The sequence below is a fragment of the Histoplasma capsulatum genome, assembly GCF_000150115.1.
Source record: "Histoplasma capsulatum G186AR genomic scaffold supercont2.4, whole genome shotgun sequence".
Taxonomy (NCBI): domain Eukaryota; kingdom Fungi; phylum Ascomycota; class Eurotiomycetes; order Onygenales; family Ajellomycetaceae; genus Histoplasma; species Histoplasma capsulatum.
Window position 1 is genome coordinate 250,913 of NW_025544804.1, and position 16,110 is coordinate 267,022.

Sequence of the window (16,110 nt, forward strand, 5' to 3'; positions counted from 1 at the left end):
TAGAAGCTCTATACGAGATATCATAGAAGTTCTATACACGATGAAATGCTCCATCTCCTCTTTCTGGCTTTGTATAGTATGAGGCTTCAGAGCACATCTTTGATCGGGGAAGCTTCGAAGCCAAGCACCATCGATGACTAAGCACCTCCCGAAAAACTTTTGGCCGCCAACTTTTTGGACGAGGGAAAATATCTCGATCAAGGCCAAATCAATTTGCATTCATCACCTCTTGTCAATTTCACCAACTCGCCCCATTGAAGGATTGCCAAGGACTGTCAAGATGGCTAATATTTCCAGATCTGTTAGCGCCCTGCTGCGGACTGGCAGATTCGCTCTGCAAAGACCTAGAGGTGTCAACCCAATCCGTCATGCCCTTCTCCAGGACCGGACAGCCTTCAGAGGAATGGCAACGGCTTTTGAGAGATCGAAGCCCCACGTTAACGTCGGTGAGTAAAATCTCGTCTATTTTTGATGTTTATCATTGCATGTATCATTGTCTTAGAATATTGTTTTTAGGTACCATCGGCCACGTCGATCATGGAAAGGTTAGATTTCTCTTCATTTCCTAAATTTCTTGGGCGATTATGTCCTGTTTCTAACTTTGACTTTTAATATTTGAATGTAAAAGACTACTTTGACCGCTGCTATTACCAAACGCCAAGCCGAGAAAGGGCTGGCAAACTTCCTGGAATATGGAGCTATTGACAGAGCGCCTGAGGAGCGGAAGCGTGGAATTACGATTTCTACCTCCCATATCGAGTATTCAACCGACAAAAGACATTACGCGCACGTCGACTGTCCTGGCCACGCTGATTACATCAAGAACATGATTACGGGTGCCGCAAACATGGATGGTGCTATTGTCGTTGTTGCTGCTGCTGACGGCCAAATGTAAGACGCCGCGAGGGACTGCTGAGGGTTTTATGCTTTTTAGGCCCCCTTGTTTCTGAGAGCATGATGATACTAATATTCGGAAACGTATCTATTAGGCCTCAAACACGTGAGCATTTGCTCCTTGCCCGACAGGTCGGTGTCCAAAAGATCGTCGTTTTCGTGAACAAAGTCGACGCCCTTGAGGACAAGGAGATGTTGGAGCTTGTCGAGTTAGAAATGAGAGAGCTCTTAAACACCTACGGCTTCGAGGGTGAAGAGACACCCATCATCTTTGGTTCTGCCCTTTGCGCCATGGAAGGCCGTGAGCCTGAGTTGGGAGAAAAGAAAATTGATGAATTGCTGGAGGCTGTTGATACTTGGATCCCCACACCACAACGTGATACCGAAAAACCTTTCTTGATGTCCGTTGAGGAAGTATTCTCTATCTCCGGCCGTGGAACCGTTGCCTCCGGTCGTGTTGAGCGCGGTGTCCTCAAGAAGGATTCAGAAGTCGAGCTAATTGGGGGCGGCTCCACCCCCATCAGGACGAAGGTAACTGATATCGAAACTTTCAAGAAATCCTGTGACGAGTCTAGAGCTGGGGACAACTCCGGTCTTTTATTGCGTGGTATCAAGCGTGAAGATATCCGCCGTGGTATGGTAGTTGCCGTTCCTGGCAGCGTCAAGGCCCACGACAAGTTCTTGGTGTCGATGTATGTCCTGACCGAAGCTGAGGGTGGTCGCCGAACCGGATTCGGCCAGAACTATCGTCCTCAAATGTTCATCCGCACAGCTGGTATGTCAAAATGGGACCCCTTTTCATAATCCTTTCTTTTTTTCCTTTTCCTCTCTATCTCTCTTTCTGTTTCCTTTCAACTCGCCTGATTCACGAAATTAACTAACCCGTTTGATTATAGACGAAGCCGCCCATCTCAGCTTCCCTAGTGGAGCAGATGAAAGCAAACTCGTTATGCCTGGTGACAACGTCGAGATGATCCTCCAGACACACCGCCCCGTGGCTGCTGAGGCCGGCCAGCGATTCAACATCCGTGAGGGAGGCCGCACTGTCGCGACCGGCCTTGTCACGCGTGTCTTGGAGGAATAATAGAGTGAGAAATCTGCCCGGACAACAGCCATTGGGGTTAGTTTTGTGAACTTTTTTACAAAGATATGTGTATATTCTTGTGGGAACAAAATGGGAAGCGGGGCTAGCAAAAAGCCCAAACATGTGTCTGGAGTCTTATCTGTGTATAATTTTTTTTTTTGGTTCCTTCTCTTTTCGTTCCTGTTTCATCCTGTGTTTCTATTGGGTGCTCTTCTGTGGACCTGTGGTTTTGATTTCGATTTCTTTCTTCAAAATTCCCCCTCTGCTGTACAACAGAAATGCGCCCCCTCTCGACTCCCATCTAGACCGATCAAAAACAATATGATTAATCCTCCCTGAAATCACCACTTGGAAGCTTTCAGACTCTCCCACTTTCGGGCAATATCCGGGTGATATTAGTATTATTTTTTATCTTTCAGCGTCCCCACCCAATCGTCTCACGGAGTCCACGCCTTAGCTCTGCTTCCTGTGTCGGGATTCGGGAACCATGGGTTTGTCGAAGGATCCGCGGGAAGCCCGAGCTAAGACATTTAGACCTCGAGACGATTTGGAATTAAAACCGGGGGGCCAAAACCAAGTTTTCCCTTCCGCCGTCCCTCATTGGGCCACTGGTGGCAAAGTCCTCCTCTATCAACCAGCCTAAACCTGCCCTGCCACGCTGCATCCCATGATATATCCATCGCAGCCCTCTTTGGATTACGGAGGAAGTAAGATTTGTCATTCTTCATGTCGCACTCCCTGCAGAGACCAGCGGCCTTGCCGCGAACCTCCAGCAGCGACACGGCCGAGTCGCTGTGGAGAAAGGCCAAGGAAAAGCTCCATATCTCGAAGAAGGAATCTGGAGATGCTGAAGGTGAGTACTAGACAAAGGAATACACCAGATGTATATACAATAATAAAAATAAAATAAAATAAAATCATATAGTCCCCCGCAAGAGAATTTGATCTGCTGGTTTGTGTGGCATTTTACTTTTATAATGTTTCTTTTCTTTTCCGCCCCCGAATAGTTGGTATTGGCCCCCTCTTGTCCAACTGCGCACTGTCCTCAATCCATGTCGCCAGCCTCGAGTTGCGCCCTCGAGTTGCAGCTGGTGGCTGTAGTGCGATGATGAGTGATCCTCGGCTTATTCCAAAGCGGAGTCCACGATGAGAAATCCTGCGTTTGATTCCATACCACATTCTCCACCAAGAGGGTTGACCATACCGAATGCATATATTCTACATTACTCTATATCTATGCGTGCGTCTGTGTCCGTTGCCTTCAGATATGCATAATTTGGAGCGCTTTGTCTTCTTCCTCCATCATACAACAGCAGTGGGAATTCCCTGAGTGGCCAGAGTTTTGTCTCTCCCATCTGCATCTGCAAATTCGTTGTTCTTTGCCTTCTGATTATTTTTCCCCCTTCTCTCTTTTCGACTTTACTTCCCGAAATTATAGTTTCGACTATCTACTGAACTATAGGACTAGAGGAAGGAACCGCCCCTGATACGTCCAAGTCCGCCTACGCTCGAAGACGCGAGCAAGTCAGAAGGGCGCAACGGCAAGTTCCCTCATCCCTCCTGCATACATACCCCTGTCCCATGTGATAGGTGATACGTGCATCTATCCATATACATATATACCTCGATATAACCCACAGGGTTAAAACACCAAGCCGGCTGACAAAATACACACTTCCAGCAATCATCGAGAACGGAAGGAGCAATATATAAAGTCCCTTGAGCACCAGCTTCACCGGCTTCGGGATGAATCATCATCTCTCCAATCCGAGACGCATCAGGTAGCTGAGGAGAACACCATCCTGAGGGATATCGTGCAGGAGCACGGTTTACCGCTTCCAAGTACCAGCATCAATCCCAGTTCAGAAGATCGGCAACCGTACAGTAAACCCATGGCCACTGTCTCCGTCATCGGCAGTCGCGGGTTCGGACAACGGCTTCAGGTATCTCTCGGTGATTCGCCTATGGAGCCAGTCTTCCCGGTCGGATTCGGCATCCCTGACAAGCCGCCGGCGGATAAGCCGGTGCTTTCGGTCATCAACTATGAGAAGCGTGGTGGGCTTCCCAGCCCTAGAGAGTCAACCCAGCTCGCTTCTCCGGGTCTATCTCAGCAGCCAATGCCTGGATCTGGCCATCCATATGGTCTCGATACGACCCAGGTTGGCGTGGATTTCGTGCTGTTGTACGTCCTGCTTCCTTGCTCTAGTCCCTTCTTTTTTTTAAAAAAAATTTCACATTTCCCCTTCAACCTTCAAAACCAAAAAAAAAAAAAAAAAATCATCTTGAGCCCCCGTCAACTAACGCGCGCACCCAAATCAACACTTCGTAGCATGGAACGATGTTGTATATACCATGTACATCAACTTCACGACGCCGAAGAGCCGAATGGACACGCTTTCACCGCACTAGCACCTCTTCTTACCCAAGCTCCCACGGTGTTAGACGACTGCACCTCGTGGCAGATCCCCGCAAGCGAACTCGACAGGCTACTCGAGTTGTCTTCGGCCCTCCACCTGGACGGCGAGCTCACCCCGGTTGAGATGTGGATGCGGATTAAACAACATCCACTATTCCATAAGCTCAACCGAGAAGGACTGCAGCAGTTGAGCCAGGCGTTGATAGCAGGAGTACAGTGTTTTGGGTATGTTTTGCCCCGCCCTCTCCCTTTTTCTCCCTAGACCTCCTTGGGTCGAACTATCATCATAATATATATAATTTTGATGGTCATGGAATGTGTGTGCGGCTGCTGACATGGTTTTGTTTGCGTCCCAATCCAGTTTCGGCGCAACTTTTGAAGAGCAATTCTTTGCAAGTACTCTTGAAGAATTCTTTGGCACTATGGAAGAATAAGCTTTGTTGTTTTAGCGGTTTCCTTGTGTGTTTTGCTCGGTGTTGTTTGGATTTGTATATTATTATTTAAGAGTTAGTTTCTGTAATTTAAAAGAGAGAGAGAGTGTGTGCTTTAAAAAGTTTGTGCTTTGGACATACGTTTATTTGAATATAGATAAAATTCCGCTGTCCCCCTTTATTTATTTATTTTCTTGTTTTTAAAGAAGAAGAAGAAGAAGAAGAAGAAGAAGAAGAAGAAGAAGAAGAAGAAGAAGTTAAAGAAAAAAATACACATCGATTTGGACTCAACCTTGGAAGTGAAGCAAATTCTCACTCTGGCAAAAATCAGACGCCTGATCAGTGCAGCAGTCTGCTGATGCTAATGAACGTAGCTCCCTTGAAAGAGCATGTGAATTGGGCAGATGCTCCAGGGTGGTGCCAGCGTTAGTGAAATGACATCAAGACTATTCTATCAACCCATGGATGCGTTAGATAACTAGATAAATAACGAGGAGAGGAGGTCCTACGCTGTTTCATTTTACAGCTTAACCCGGTTGGACAGATCGTATATCCAATGTCCATGTCCAGCCCGAGCCCAGCCCTGCCCTAGCTCTCGCGCATCTTGGCAACCGAGAAACAGAACAAACCACATCCCACGTCCTCCCGCCAGCTTCACGGGCACAGCTCCAAGTCAGCTGAAGCCCCAGTAACTATTATTCTTATCGCTGTTTGTTGCTCCACCATCTCGTGCTCGCTCGTGTCGTTCTCTTTTAAACCATCCTGTGCTACCAGGAGCGCCATATCCGTCGCCTCTCTCGGAAGCCCAAGCCCCCCCAAGCAAATAGGGGATCGACAAAGCGGGCACAAAAGGGGACGAAGCCAATAGCGGATATAGCTCGGAAGCAGAGAAGCAACGCATTTAGCTAATAGTCAATTTCCTGTGGGGAAGTGGCCTATCTTGAGACTCCCGTCGATCATATGGCATACGTTGCTTTCGCGAGCATCTAACTTCGCCACGCCGCGAAATCGTCATTCTTTAGGCTTGGGAAGGAAGGGGGAAAAGTGTTTAACTTTCTAACCCTCGTGTCTTGGGGTCCGTTTCACAAAGGCTTGGGGAAAGAAAAAAAGAGAAGCCTGATCAGAATCAAAAACGGCTAGCAATCATGGTTGCGAACGGGCACTTTGCGGGCAGTGCGGATGGACAGGACTCGAGCAGCTACGAGCACGGAGTCCAGGTGATTGATGAGGACAAGGAATTCAAGTACGCATTACATTGGCTTTTCTCTTTGGCTGCTCCAACACTCAATTTTACTATATATACTCATATATACTAATTGCTGCTCGTGGCGATATAAAACAGCCCCAATGTATCAAAGTATCTCACTTACGAAAATGTCACCCCGGCCGGATTCAACTACCACCTCATCTCCGTCTTTGGATCGCAATCGACAGGCAAATCCACGCTGCTGAACAACCTGTTCGGTACCCACTTCAGTGTAATGTCGGAGACGGAGCGACGGCAGACGACGAAGGGAATCTGGCTATCTAAGAACAAAAGGCTTGAGCTGCGCAAGGACCGTGATCCGCAAGCGAAGATGGCGGACAATATTCTTGTTATGGACGTTGAGGGGACTGATGGCAGAGAGCGAGGCGAGGATCAGGACTTTGAGAGGAAGAGCGCACTGTTTGCCCTGGCGACAAGTGAGGTTCTCATTGTCAATATCTGGGAACACCAAGTTGGCTTATATCAAGGTGCCAATATGGGACTATTGAAAACTGTCTTTGAGGTGAATTTGGAGCTCTTCTTGAAGGACAACAAGTATGTTGAACCGTTTTTGTGTGTTTTGGGGAACATTTCCTAGTTTGCCTGGACTAATCCCATAATTAAAAGGTCAACCCCGCGATCTCTCCTCTTCTTCGTCATCCGAGACTTTCTAGGAACTACCCCGCTTCAGAACCTACAGAATACGCTGTTACAAGATCTGAACCGGATATGGAGCTCACTCTCGAAACCTGCAGGGCTGGAGAACTCGACAATCAATGATTACTTCGATTTCGCATTCGCTGGGCTTCCCCATAAGAACTTCCAGCCGGATAAATTTATGGATGAGGTGCAAAAACTCAGCACTCGCTTCTGCGAAGGTCATCGTGACCCTAGCAGTCTCGATCGTAAGGGAACGGGTTCGATTGAAGGGGGAATATTCCTTCCCGAATACCACCGAAGGATACCTGCGGATGGCTTTGCTGTTTATGCGGAGGGTGTTTGGGATCAAATCGTGAACAACAAGGACCTGGACTTACCAACCCAGCAGGAGCTTCTTGCTCAATTCCGCTGCGATGAAATATCACGTGAAGCTCTAGTTGCATTCGATGAAGCTATCAGTCCATTCGAATCGAAGCAAGCAGAAGCCGTCCAGGCGGGTACCCCTGAAGTTCTGGGCGGGCTTGGCCCGGCAATGCGAAATGCGCGCATGAAAGCCGTGAAGAACTTCGACACCGAGGCTTGTCGATACCACAAGCGTGTATATCAAATGAAAAAAACAGAGCTGCAGGATAAGATCGACACACGACTGAAAGCCCTTTTCCTTGGCCAACTTAATGCGGCGCATAGGTCTGGAGTACAAGAGTTCAGCGAATCCGTCAGTGCCGCGGTGAAAGCGGGCCAGAAGAAAGGTGCCAGTTATGATTTTGCTGAAATAGTGAGGAGGCAAAGGAAGCTAGCGATTGAGAAATTCGAGAAGGAAGCTCGATCTACACTTGTAGAAGACGCCCCCTGGAGCAATTACCAGCAGGAGTTATCATTATATCAAAAGGACCTGGAGAGAACCAGTGGGCAACTACGGAGAGATGAAATGCGACGATTAGCAACGAGAGTTGAGCGGTGGGTGCGGTCCCGACTAGGTGAATCGGTTGATTTAGAGTTTAATGCCCTTGGGTCAGGAAGAGGCGGTTCTGGTGCTCCGGAGTTCGGTGACAAACCTTCGGAGAAAACCATTTGGGATCGCGTCTGGACTCTCTTTGTGGACACGGTCCTTGATGCCGAAAGGAGGTTCACGGAACGAGCAAGCAGTTTTGACGCCGGCTTGGACGAGGTAGATGTCGGTCTATGGAGATTAAGAAGAAAATCATGGGGGGTTCTACGAGCTAAAATCGACGAGGAAATGATGGAGGGCAATCTGCTTTTAAAGCTCCGCGAGAATTTCGAAGACAAATTCCGATATGACGACGCTGGCGTTCCTAGAATCTGGCGCCCGACCGATGACATTGAAAGCGTATATTCACAAGCTCGAGAGTCCACACTCACCCTTATCCCTCTCCTTGCACGCTTTAAACTTGCAGAGACCAACGCACCTCCGCCGCTCGACAAATGGATTGGACATACACCAAGCTCGGCAACACCTGCGGATGAAGAGGATCTCACACCGATTGGAGGCGTCGATGATGACGAGGGGAAGAGCCTGGAGGAAGAAATGACCTTGATCGGCGAAGCGAAGAAACAGGATTTAACAGTCCGGTTCAAGAAAACCGCGGATGGGGTGTATGTCGAAGCGAAGAGAAGTGCAATCGGAGGCATCACTCAAGTGCCGTTATACTTTTATGGCTTGCTCTTTGCACTTGGCTGGAATGAAATTCTTGCCGGTAAGCAATTCACAGGAGTTTTTTTTTTAGTACCATTCTTTTTGGAATTACTTCATACCTTAACAAAACCGCGGAAAATTAATCAATATCATTGCCTATCTAGTGCTTCGGAACCCTGTATACTTCCTCCTCCTTTTCGTGTGCGCTATTGGCGCATATATTACCTACCAGCTAAATCTCTGGGGCCCTATCATCAAAATGACGGAGGCCGCATCACATCAGGCGGTGGAGGAGGGCAAACGACGGCTGCGCGAGTTTTTGGAAGCCTCAGACACTGGCCGCCAGGCAATGGCCATGTCTGGAGCCAGGAATGCAACGGAAGAACATGAAATGTCCAGGCTGAGTCGGAAGCCTGCCGAACGAGGAGGACGGAAGAATCGAGCTGATGAAGATGTAGATGACGACGACGATGATTTTTAGAGGAAACCTGCGTTACTTGCCGCTGTTGTGTGATTCTTTTCTCTCACTTCTTCAATCCCACTCAAGGGAACTACTGTATACAAAATTTGGTGCATTTTACCATCCCGCTGTTTGGCTTCTATTTTTGGGTGTATTTCCACTCTTGTTGAGCTTTTCTGTTTATTTATCTTCCGTTTTGGCTTCGCTTTCAGTCGTTTCCTCTCCTTCAACCTTTTGTTTCATTACAATTATACGATTGATCCCATTACAATATAATTATTGGAAAGAAAAAAACGCACCATCAACGGCCACCAGGGTTTTTACACACCGCAATCTAATACAGATATTCTAAGAAAAGAGCGCGAATACACAAAACCCACATTTCACAACCGCCCCAACCATAGGTCATAGCAAAATTGCCATCCCTACCGAATACGGCGCCGTATCCTCAAAGCCATGCCTAGCATACAGCTTCCTCCCCGGCGGATCCGCCAAGAGCGAAACATGCGCCCCCGGCGCTGCGACCTCTTTAATGCGCCCTATCAGCCTCGCCATAATGGCATCGCCTAGCCCCTTGCGCTGATGCTCCGTCGCCACCGCTATGTCCACGATGTGGAAACACCAGCCGCCGTCCCCGATGATGCGGCCCATGCCGACGGGGGTGTCTGTCGCGGTGTGCACGACGTAGCAGCCGAACCAGCTGCCGGCGATGGCGAGGGTGGCCTGCTCAGCCGTCTTGGGCGTTAGGTTCGGGGTGCTGCGGAGTCTGACGTAGTCTGGCACGCTGGGGTAGCCGTCGCGGAGGTGGTAATCGGGATGGATGGGTCTGGGTGGGGGTTTACCCAGGCTGGCGGGGATTGAGGGGTCGGCGTTTGTTGACATGTTAGATGTTAGGTGGAGGGAGATTTGGAGGCGGTTGGTTGTAACAATGAGGTTCTTTCACTATCTTTTTTGGAATCCCTTTCTGGCGCGAAGGATGTTTATCTGCTTTCTGGAATTGAAGTGGAGAGGAGAAAGCAAGACTTTTGTCTAATTACTTATCTCACTTGGCAAATTGTACTATGACTTCTAGAGGATAGCAATTGCTTTCATTGATGTCTTTTTCTTCACCCTGCTCCAAATGGAGCGTTTGCACGCAAAAGTGTGGGGAAGTGACTCATAAATAAAAGGGAAAGAAACAGCAACTCAGCGATCATGTCCGCCGTTGAGGTTTGTATCGGACCATGCAACGTCAAGGATCCTCCAGAGGCAGCAGTCAGCGGACATCAGCAGCGACAAGAGTAAGCCAGGCTAAGAATGCAAGACTAGCCCTTCTAGAGGGCGGCGCCAGCGATTCCACGGCTCGTGGGAGACCTCGGCAACCCGAGGAGGGGATATCCCAGGGCTTTGGATTGCAACCACTACTAGATGTTGATACTCGGAAACACCCAGACGGCGGGGATCACGAATCCTGGTCAAACCTCAACAATACATTCAATTCACTCTGTGAGGGCGTGCGACCAGACAGGAAGCCAAAAAACATCTGGCTGCTTGCTGCCATTGCCATCCACTTATGTGCAAATAGGACGGAGAGGTGCCTGCCCGCACTCTACGAGACGGCCATCGACTCCTTTGATATCGACGTTCGAATGCGGGGCTCCCGAGCCACACCCGAATCTTAAAAGGTTGCAGAAGGGTAGAAGAACTTGACCGTCAATTCCGGTGAGTGTTTGCGGAATGCGTAATTTTTCTAGAAAATCATGGATTTGTTGTAGATCCCATTGCAAATTTATTGCAGTTCTCTGTCAAACATTTCTGAACCAGTTGTGGAATTTTCGCTTCAGCCTGTTGTTGTAGTAGATTTTCTGCTGATAGCCTACAGAAAGTTCAATCGCTGGGCCCAGCGGCGAAAACCTTTTAAGCTTATGATATAGCGTAGTCCTTACACATATACACTTGCGGTTAAAAGCCCAAATTGAAGAATGAATTAGGTCACAGATCTAGCAATTATAGTCACAACATGGCTCTCAGCATGAAGTCAATGAAGAGCAAAGCAGCATATACACACATACACACATAAACCAATAAGAGAAGTGACCAATAAGAGAAGTGGGGGGGAAACAACTAAGGTACCAGAAACGCCCAGAATATTATTTCCACACAGTGAATTTGCTTCGAATAGAATCGAGACAGACCAAAACAAAAGAGGATTAAATGATACCAGAGAGAGAGAGAGAGAGAGAGAGAGAGAGAGAGAGAGAGAGAGAGAGAGAGAGAGAGAGAAGGGGGTAGGGAACACCTAGCAGCCATTCTATTTTTCAAATGTATACCTCAGCCACTCCCCCACCGCCCTCAAACTCTCCCACCGAACCGTCTCATCCGGATCAGCCATCAACTCCATCACTCTCGCCTTAAGCCCCAGCTTTTCCAACTGCTGCCGTCTCTCCGGCACCTCCTTTACCAGACACCCGATATCATTACACGCAATCGCCAGAACCTGCTTGTCCGTCTCCCAATCCTTTGACATGATCTCCGCCAACTTCTTGGGGATCTGGCCGCGGTCTTCGTCGAGGATGCGGCGGGCATTGTCTCGCCAGAAGGTCACATTGCGGTGGGGCGGGGACCAGCGCAGATGGCCTGTCTGCACCTCCGCCGTGTATTGGTCGAACGTGGTTTGTGTTTTGGTGTAGTCTTCCAGCATGTCTGAGAGAGCGTTGAGGTCGTCCAGTAAATCTGGATCGGAGAGATGGCGGCCACTGAGATTGCTGAGGAGGGCTGGAAGACGAAGGAATACGGCCACTGGGAGAAGGCTGGCACGGTTGGTGGAGAGGAGATTGTAGAGTGTTGACAGGAGGAGGCGCGTGGTTTTTTCCTTGGGTGAAAGACGGAGTAGGTGGGTGCATAGAGCAATAATTTCTTGTTCTCTGAAGGAAAAGAGGTGTCAGTAAAAGTACCTATCAACAGGGAGTTTCGTTATTTAATTCAGGACGATGGTGAGTCTCATACGATTCGAGTTCCTGGCCAATCAAGCTTCCTTCGAAGCTTAACTGCCAAATCACAAGGAGGACGTGATATAGAAGTTGTAAGCCTACTCCTCCACCGATACCTGATTCAAGGCTGCGAATAGTTGATGATCCGACTATGGTGCTTGAGTCATTGTTGTCCTTTAAACCCGCAGCAGCGCGGAGAATATCCATTAACGGATCGATTGTCGTAGCCCTCTGGCTCCAAAATATTTCTCTGGATCGTTTGGTTCTCAACAATGCAGAATACTGCTGGACACCAATGTCTTGTAAGCCCGTATCTTGGCTCACGGTCAAAGTCGAGAGGTACGAATAGAGTCGAGGAAGGGCCTCTGAATCGGGCACTGTGGGCTTTTTATTCGATACCAGCGATGTCGAAACAAGGCTAGTCAAGAAAGCTGAGGCGAGGAGAGGTATCGGGTCCTCTGGGTTCGAGGAATGTTGGAGGAGAGGAAGGTAGTGTCGGTAACGCTCTGGCTCCTGAATCAGAAGCGAGGCGAGAGCGGGGGCATCTAAGACTACCGTTAATGGAAAACATGTTTTATTGAAACATAAGGATATATGTATACCATTGATCAGGTCCGCCGCAAGAACCAAGATGTACTGGACTATATCCGTCCGCCGTGATGCGGACTCCAATATACTCTTTCCGCCGCTTCCGCCGACAAGCAGCGTTGCATAGGTTTTCAAATCATTCCCCACAGTTTTCTGCCGCACTTCCTTGCGCACCTTGTCGACAACCTTAATGCGCTTGAGCTGGTCCTCGGTGATATTTCCCGCTCGAACAGCGCCCTCCCAGGGTATAGGCCGGGCACGGATGTTGTTCTGCAGAGAACTAAGATAGGTAGGCGGATCCAACGACATCGTCACTGGCGATGAGAAAATAGGGGGCGACGTCTCGTAGCTGGAACACTGCAGCCTGGGAGACGTCAACGGTATGATGTTCCGCGGCAGACTGTTTTGCAGGGACAAGCAAGCGACAAGGGACAAGTTGTAGGTTCCGGTGATCGATGACGGATTACGGTGGCTTCTAGCTCAGCCGCGGCGCTAGGCGGTTGCGTGCCAAGCCCAACCATACAGTACATACACAGGAACCCCCAAGCACATCAACTTGCGACTTGCGACTTGCTGCCGGTGAGCTACAGGTTATATTTTATGGAGATATGTCCTCTGCATAGAGCTGGATATTATCAGTCTCGTTTTGATTAGCTATAACTCCAGCTGGCTTTTGGAATGCTCTGATATCCTGCGGGATTGTCCACCTGTGAGCTGACGTCTCACCTACTCGGTTGGTGGCTGATTGGTGCAAACCGCAGGTGGCCGCCTGCCTTGCTTCGAGAATTGTTGAGCAGCTCCGCTGAGCACATGCCAGACTGGCCTTGACACGCTCCCGCTCAATGACAGTGGTCTGGGGAATCCGCGTACGTGGGAGTTAGCTCTGATAGCGGTTCGTGGGGCAATACACCATGTCGACAAATCCTCAGCCCACAAAGCAGTCAAGATGGGGCGGTTTCCTCCAGCAAGCAATTGCGGGAGTCGAATCCAGGCTGGACACGATCCTGGCTGACCAGGACGAGGAAGATGGGGTCAAGGATGTTGATAAGGGGGGCAAACCACCACCGCAGCCATCGCTGCCGGCCCCAATGTCGTTTGCAAAATCTGTTTCACCTGGTACGCAACGCGATATCTGTCCCCCGTTTTGTCTCTTCGTTTCAGGGAGTTTGTCTGTCTAACCCGTCCCACAGCACCCGCTAGGAGCCCTTCCACCACGAGAGCGAACGATCGTCTTCAAGAGCGCTTGGCGCGGGCAATGGCTAAACGAGAAAGCGCCACAGGGAGCCCTATTTCCCCTACAGAAACACTTTCACGAGCCACAAGCCCGCTTCCCGGCCACAATCACAGGACAAGCCTTGATAGCGTTACTGCAGGGGGGGATACTAGTGCTATGAGATACGACAGTGCGTCAATGTCGTCATCTCCTATCCCTCGATCAAGCCAAGATATTCAACCTCCGCCGCGGACTTCAAACGATATCCGCTTGGATGCGGATGAAAAGCCTAATGGCTCCCATATCGAGGATGACCAGAGAGAAACTAGCCCCTCAGGAGATGGGCATGTCATTTCAAGGGCTGTAGAAAACTCCGTCCCTAAAATAGGAGTGACAGAACCAACGGAAACCTCTACGGATGATTATGAAGAAGCCATGGCGCAAATGAGAGCGGATCATGAAATGTCAGAACTCCGATGGCAAGAAGAACTACACGCATATGTTGAGAGGATCGATGCTTTGCAATCAAAATTAAAATATCTAGCAAAGGAGGCTGCGGAGTCCGCCAAAAATGCCGCAGCATCTGCGGAAGCTGGGAGTCTCGAGAAAAAGCTTCTTGAAAAGGATGAGCAGATTGCGAATTTAATGGAGGAAGGCCAAAAACTTTCAAAAACCGAGCTGGACCACCGAGCAACCATTAAAAAGTTACGACAAAGTATTGCAGAGAGTGCGAAGTCGCAAGCTGAGACTAAAAAGAGGCTTGAGAAGGTTGAGAAGGACTTAGTAAATGCAGAGGATCGAGCGAGTCAAGCGGAGATCGCGGAGCGGAAGGCCTTAGAAAGATTAAATTCTGTGTCTAAAGCCGAAAAACAACTTGAAACAGCGACCGCAGAACGTGAGGCATCTAACGCAACAATAACAGATCTGAAGTCTCAGCTGGCAAGAGCTGTGTCAAGAGCTGAAGCAGCCGAAAGGAAAGCTAGGATGGAAGCTACAGAGGCCGAAAAACGCCAAATAGCCGAGCTTAGGGATGACCTCTCCAGCGCCAAGATAGAACGAGAGATCAGCGAAGAAAAGCTTCGAAGGGAGATCAGAGATTTGAAAGAAGGCATTGAGAGAGAGAAGGAACGCGCGAGAATCCGTGAAATTGAACTTCGCGGTGAACAGTCTGTGCTCGAGAGTAAAATGGAAAGCCTGCGATCGCGGGCGGAGGAAGTGTCTTCAAGCGCAACCGGCGAATCGCATGCAAAGCTCCTTCGCCAGATCGAAGTACTACAAACCCAGTATGCTGTTGCCAGCGAGAACTGGCATGGAATAGAAGGATCGTTAATAGCACGCCTAACCGCTGTCGAAACAGAAAGGGATGAGCTCGAACGGAGAGAAGGGGACTTGCGGAGGAAAGCCCGTGAAGCGGTATGACTGTTCAAAAGAACCCCAATCAATGACAACGAAACCACTAATAGTCATTTAAACAGAGCCTCAAAGCCAAGAAAGTCGAAGGCGAATTGGAGAATTCCCGAGCCGTCATCCAGGAGATAGAGAGGAACCTCGAAGCATCAAAGCAGGAAATCCAAAACCTAACACGCAAACTCACAAAAGCAGAGAACGACTTTCTCGTCGTCAAACAGGACCTCGCTAAACAAAAGGAGGCGGAGTTAACGCTAATACAACGGCTTGAAGAGGAAAGGGCAAGATGGCAAGAACTCGCTCGGCGACCTTCATCCCCTTTCCTCCAGGAACCCCCAACCGGATCACCCATCACATTCAACCGTAAACAAATGGCCGGCCCCGATCCCACTCGGCCCATGTCCGACCGGGCGCTGAGCCGTAGATCCTCCTCAATCCCACCGGCCCTCTTCTCTGAGCTAACCACACCACCCTACCAAAATCACTTCTCACCCACAAACTCCAACCCGCAACAACCCCGCATCACTCCCTCTCATGAATTCTCAGGCGATCTCACTCACGCCCAAACCTACGAGCCTGAAGAATATTTCAACGGCATGAGCACGCCTGTCACCCCATCCGCGCAAGGAACCCACACCCACACCCACCATTCACGCGGCGTCAACGATATCATCTCCGTCTCGACAGTCGCCGCGGGGCCATCCGTCCAAGTTGTCGAGCGCATGAGCACCACCATCCGCCGCCTGGAAAGCGAGCGGGCCGCGTTCAAGGACGAAATTGTCCGACTAACTGCGCAGCGCGATGAGGCGCGGCAGGAAGTTGTGGAGCTGATGCGTGAGGTGGAGGAAAAGAGAAAATGCGATCAGCGGATACAGGAGCTGGAAGCGACGGTCGAGCAGCTCGATCAGCGATACCAGACTACGTTGGAGATGCTGGGGGAGAAGAGCGAGTTGGTTGAGGAGCTGAAGGCGGATATATCGGATTTGAAGAAGATTTATCGGGAGTTGGTGGATAGCACGATGAAGTGAGGAGAGTGGAAGAACGAAATCATATAGTAATGGTTTTGGGAAGGATATGATCGTTGAGTG

The 16,110-nt window shown here is 49.5% G+C and overlaps 8 protein-coding genes across 8 annotated transcripts; 6 read left to right on the forward strand and 2 right to left on the reverse strand.

The window, feature by feature from the left end:
- Positions 1 to 204: 204 nt before the first annotated feature.
- HCBG_03184 (elongation factor Tu) lies at positions 205 to 2,321 on the forward strand (the record flags this gene model as incomplete). The annotated part of the gene is made up of 5 exons (XM_045430233.1): positions 205 to 446; positions 517 to 545; positions 629 to 891; positions 990 to 1,669; positions 1,791 to 2,321. The coding sequence occupies 5 exons, from the start codon at positions 281 to 283 to the stop codon at positions 1,976 to 1,978; spliced, it is 1,326 nt and encodes a 441-aa protein (XP_045288376.1).
- Positions 2,322 to 2,465: 144 nt separating this feature from the next.
- HCBG_03185 (uncharacterized protein) lies at positions 2,466 to 2,621 on the forward strand (the record flags this gene model as incomplete). The annotated part of the gene is made up of 1 exon (XM_045430234.1): positions 2,466 to 2,621. One exon carries the CDS (start codon positions 2,466 to 2,468, stop codon positions 2,619 to 2,621), a length of 156 nt encoding a protein of 51 aa, XP_045288377.1.
- An 83-nt stretch (positions 2,622 to 2,704) lies between these two features.
- HCBG_03186 (uncharacterized protein) lies at positions 2,705 to 5,013 on the forward strand (the record flags this gene model as incomplete). Its single annotated transcript, XM_045430235.1, has 6 exons — positions 2,705 to 2,831; positions 2,986 to 3,117; positions 3,447 to 3,519; positions 3,660 to 4,160; positions 4,308 to 4,619; positions 4,756 to 5,013. 6 exons carry the CDS (start codon positions 2,705 to 2,707, stop codon positions 4,826 to 4,828), a joined length of 1,218 nt encoding a protein of 405 aa, XP_045288378.1.
- A 957-nt stretch (positions 5,014 to 5,970) lies between these two features.
- Positions 5,971 to 8,866, forward strand: HCBG_03187 (dynamin-like GTPase SEY1; the record flags this gene model as incomplete). The annotated part of the gene is made up of 4 exons (XM_045430236.1): positions 5,971 to 6,068; positions 6,168 to 6,626; positions 6,699 to 8,446; positions 8,550 to 8,866. 4 exons carry the CDS (start codon positions 5,971 to 5,973, stop codon positions 8,864 to 8,866), a joined length of 2,622 nt encoding a protein of 873 aa, XP_045288379.1.
- Positions 8,867 to 9,215: 349 nt separating this feature from the next.
- On the reverse strand, positions 9,216 to 9,727 carry HCBG_03188 (uncharacterized protein; the record flags this gene model as incomplete). Its single annotated transcript, XM_045430237.1, has 1 exon — positions 9,216 to 9,727. One exon carries the CDS (start codon positions 9,725 to 9,727, stop codon positions 9,251 to 9,253), a length of 477 nt encoding a protein of 158 aa, XP_045288380.1.
- A 341-nt stretch (positions 9,728 to 10,068) lies between these two features.
- Positions 10,069 to 10,506, forward strand: HCBG_03189 (uncharacterized protein; the record flags this gene model as incomplete). The annotated part of the gene is made up of 1 exon (XM_045430238.1): positions 10,069 to 10,506. One exon carries the CDS (start codon positions 10,069 to 10,071, stop codon positions 10,504 to 10,506), a length of 438 nt encoding a protein of 145 aa, XP_045288381.1.
- Positions 10,507 to 11,135: 629 nt separating this feature from the next.
- HCBG_03190 (vacuolar ATP synthase subunit H) lies at positions 11,136 to 12,824 on the reverse strand (the record flags this gene model as incomplete). Its single annotated transcript, XM_045430239.1, has 3 exons — positions 11,136 to 11,748; positions 11,831 to 12,359; positions 12,417 to 12,824. The coding sequence occupies 3 exons, from the start codon at positions 12,709 to 12,711 to the stop codon at positions 11,136 to 11,138; spliced, it is 1,437 nt and encodes a 478-aa protein (XP_045288382.1).
- A 489-nt stretch (positions 12,825 to 13,313) lies between these two features.
- HCBG_03191 (uncharacterized protein) lies at positions 13,314 to 16,050 on the forward strand (the record flags this gene model as incomplete). Its single annotated transcript, XM_045430240.1, has 3 exons — positions 13,314 to 13,518; positions 13,593 to 15,028; positions 15,091 to 16,050. 3 exons carry the CDS (start codon positions 13,314 to 13,316, stop codon positions 16,048 to 16,050), a joined length of 2,601 nt encoding a protein of 866 aa, XP_045288383.1.
- Between the last annotated feature and the right edge of the window lie 60 nt (positions 16,051 to 16,110).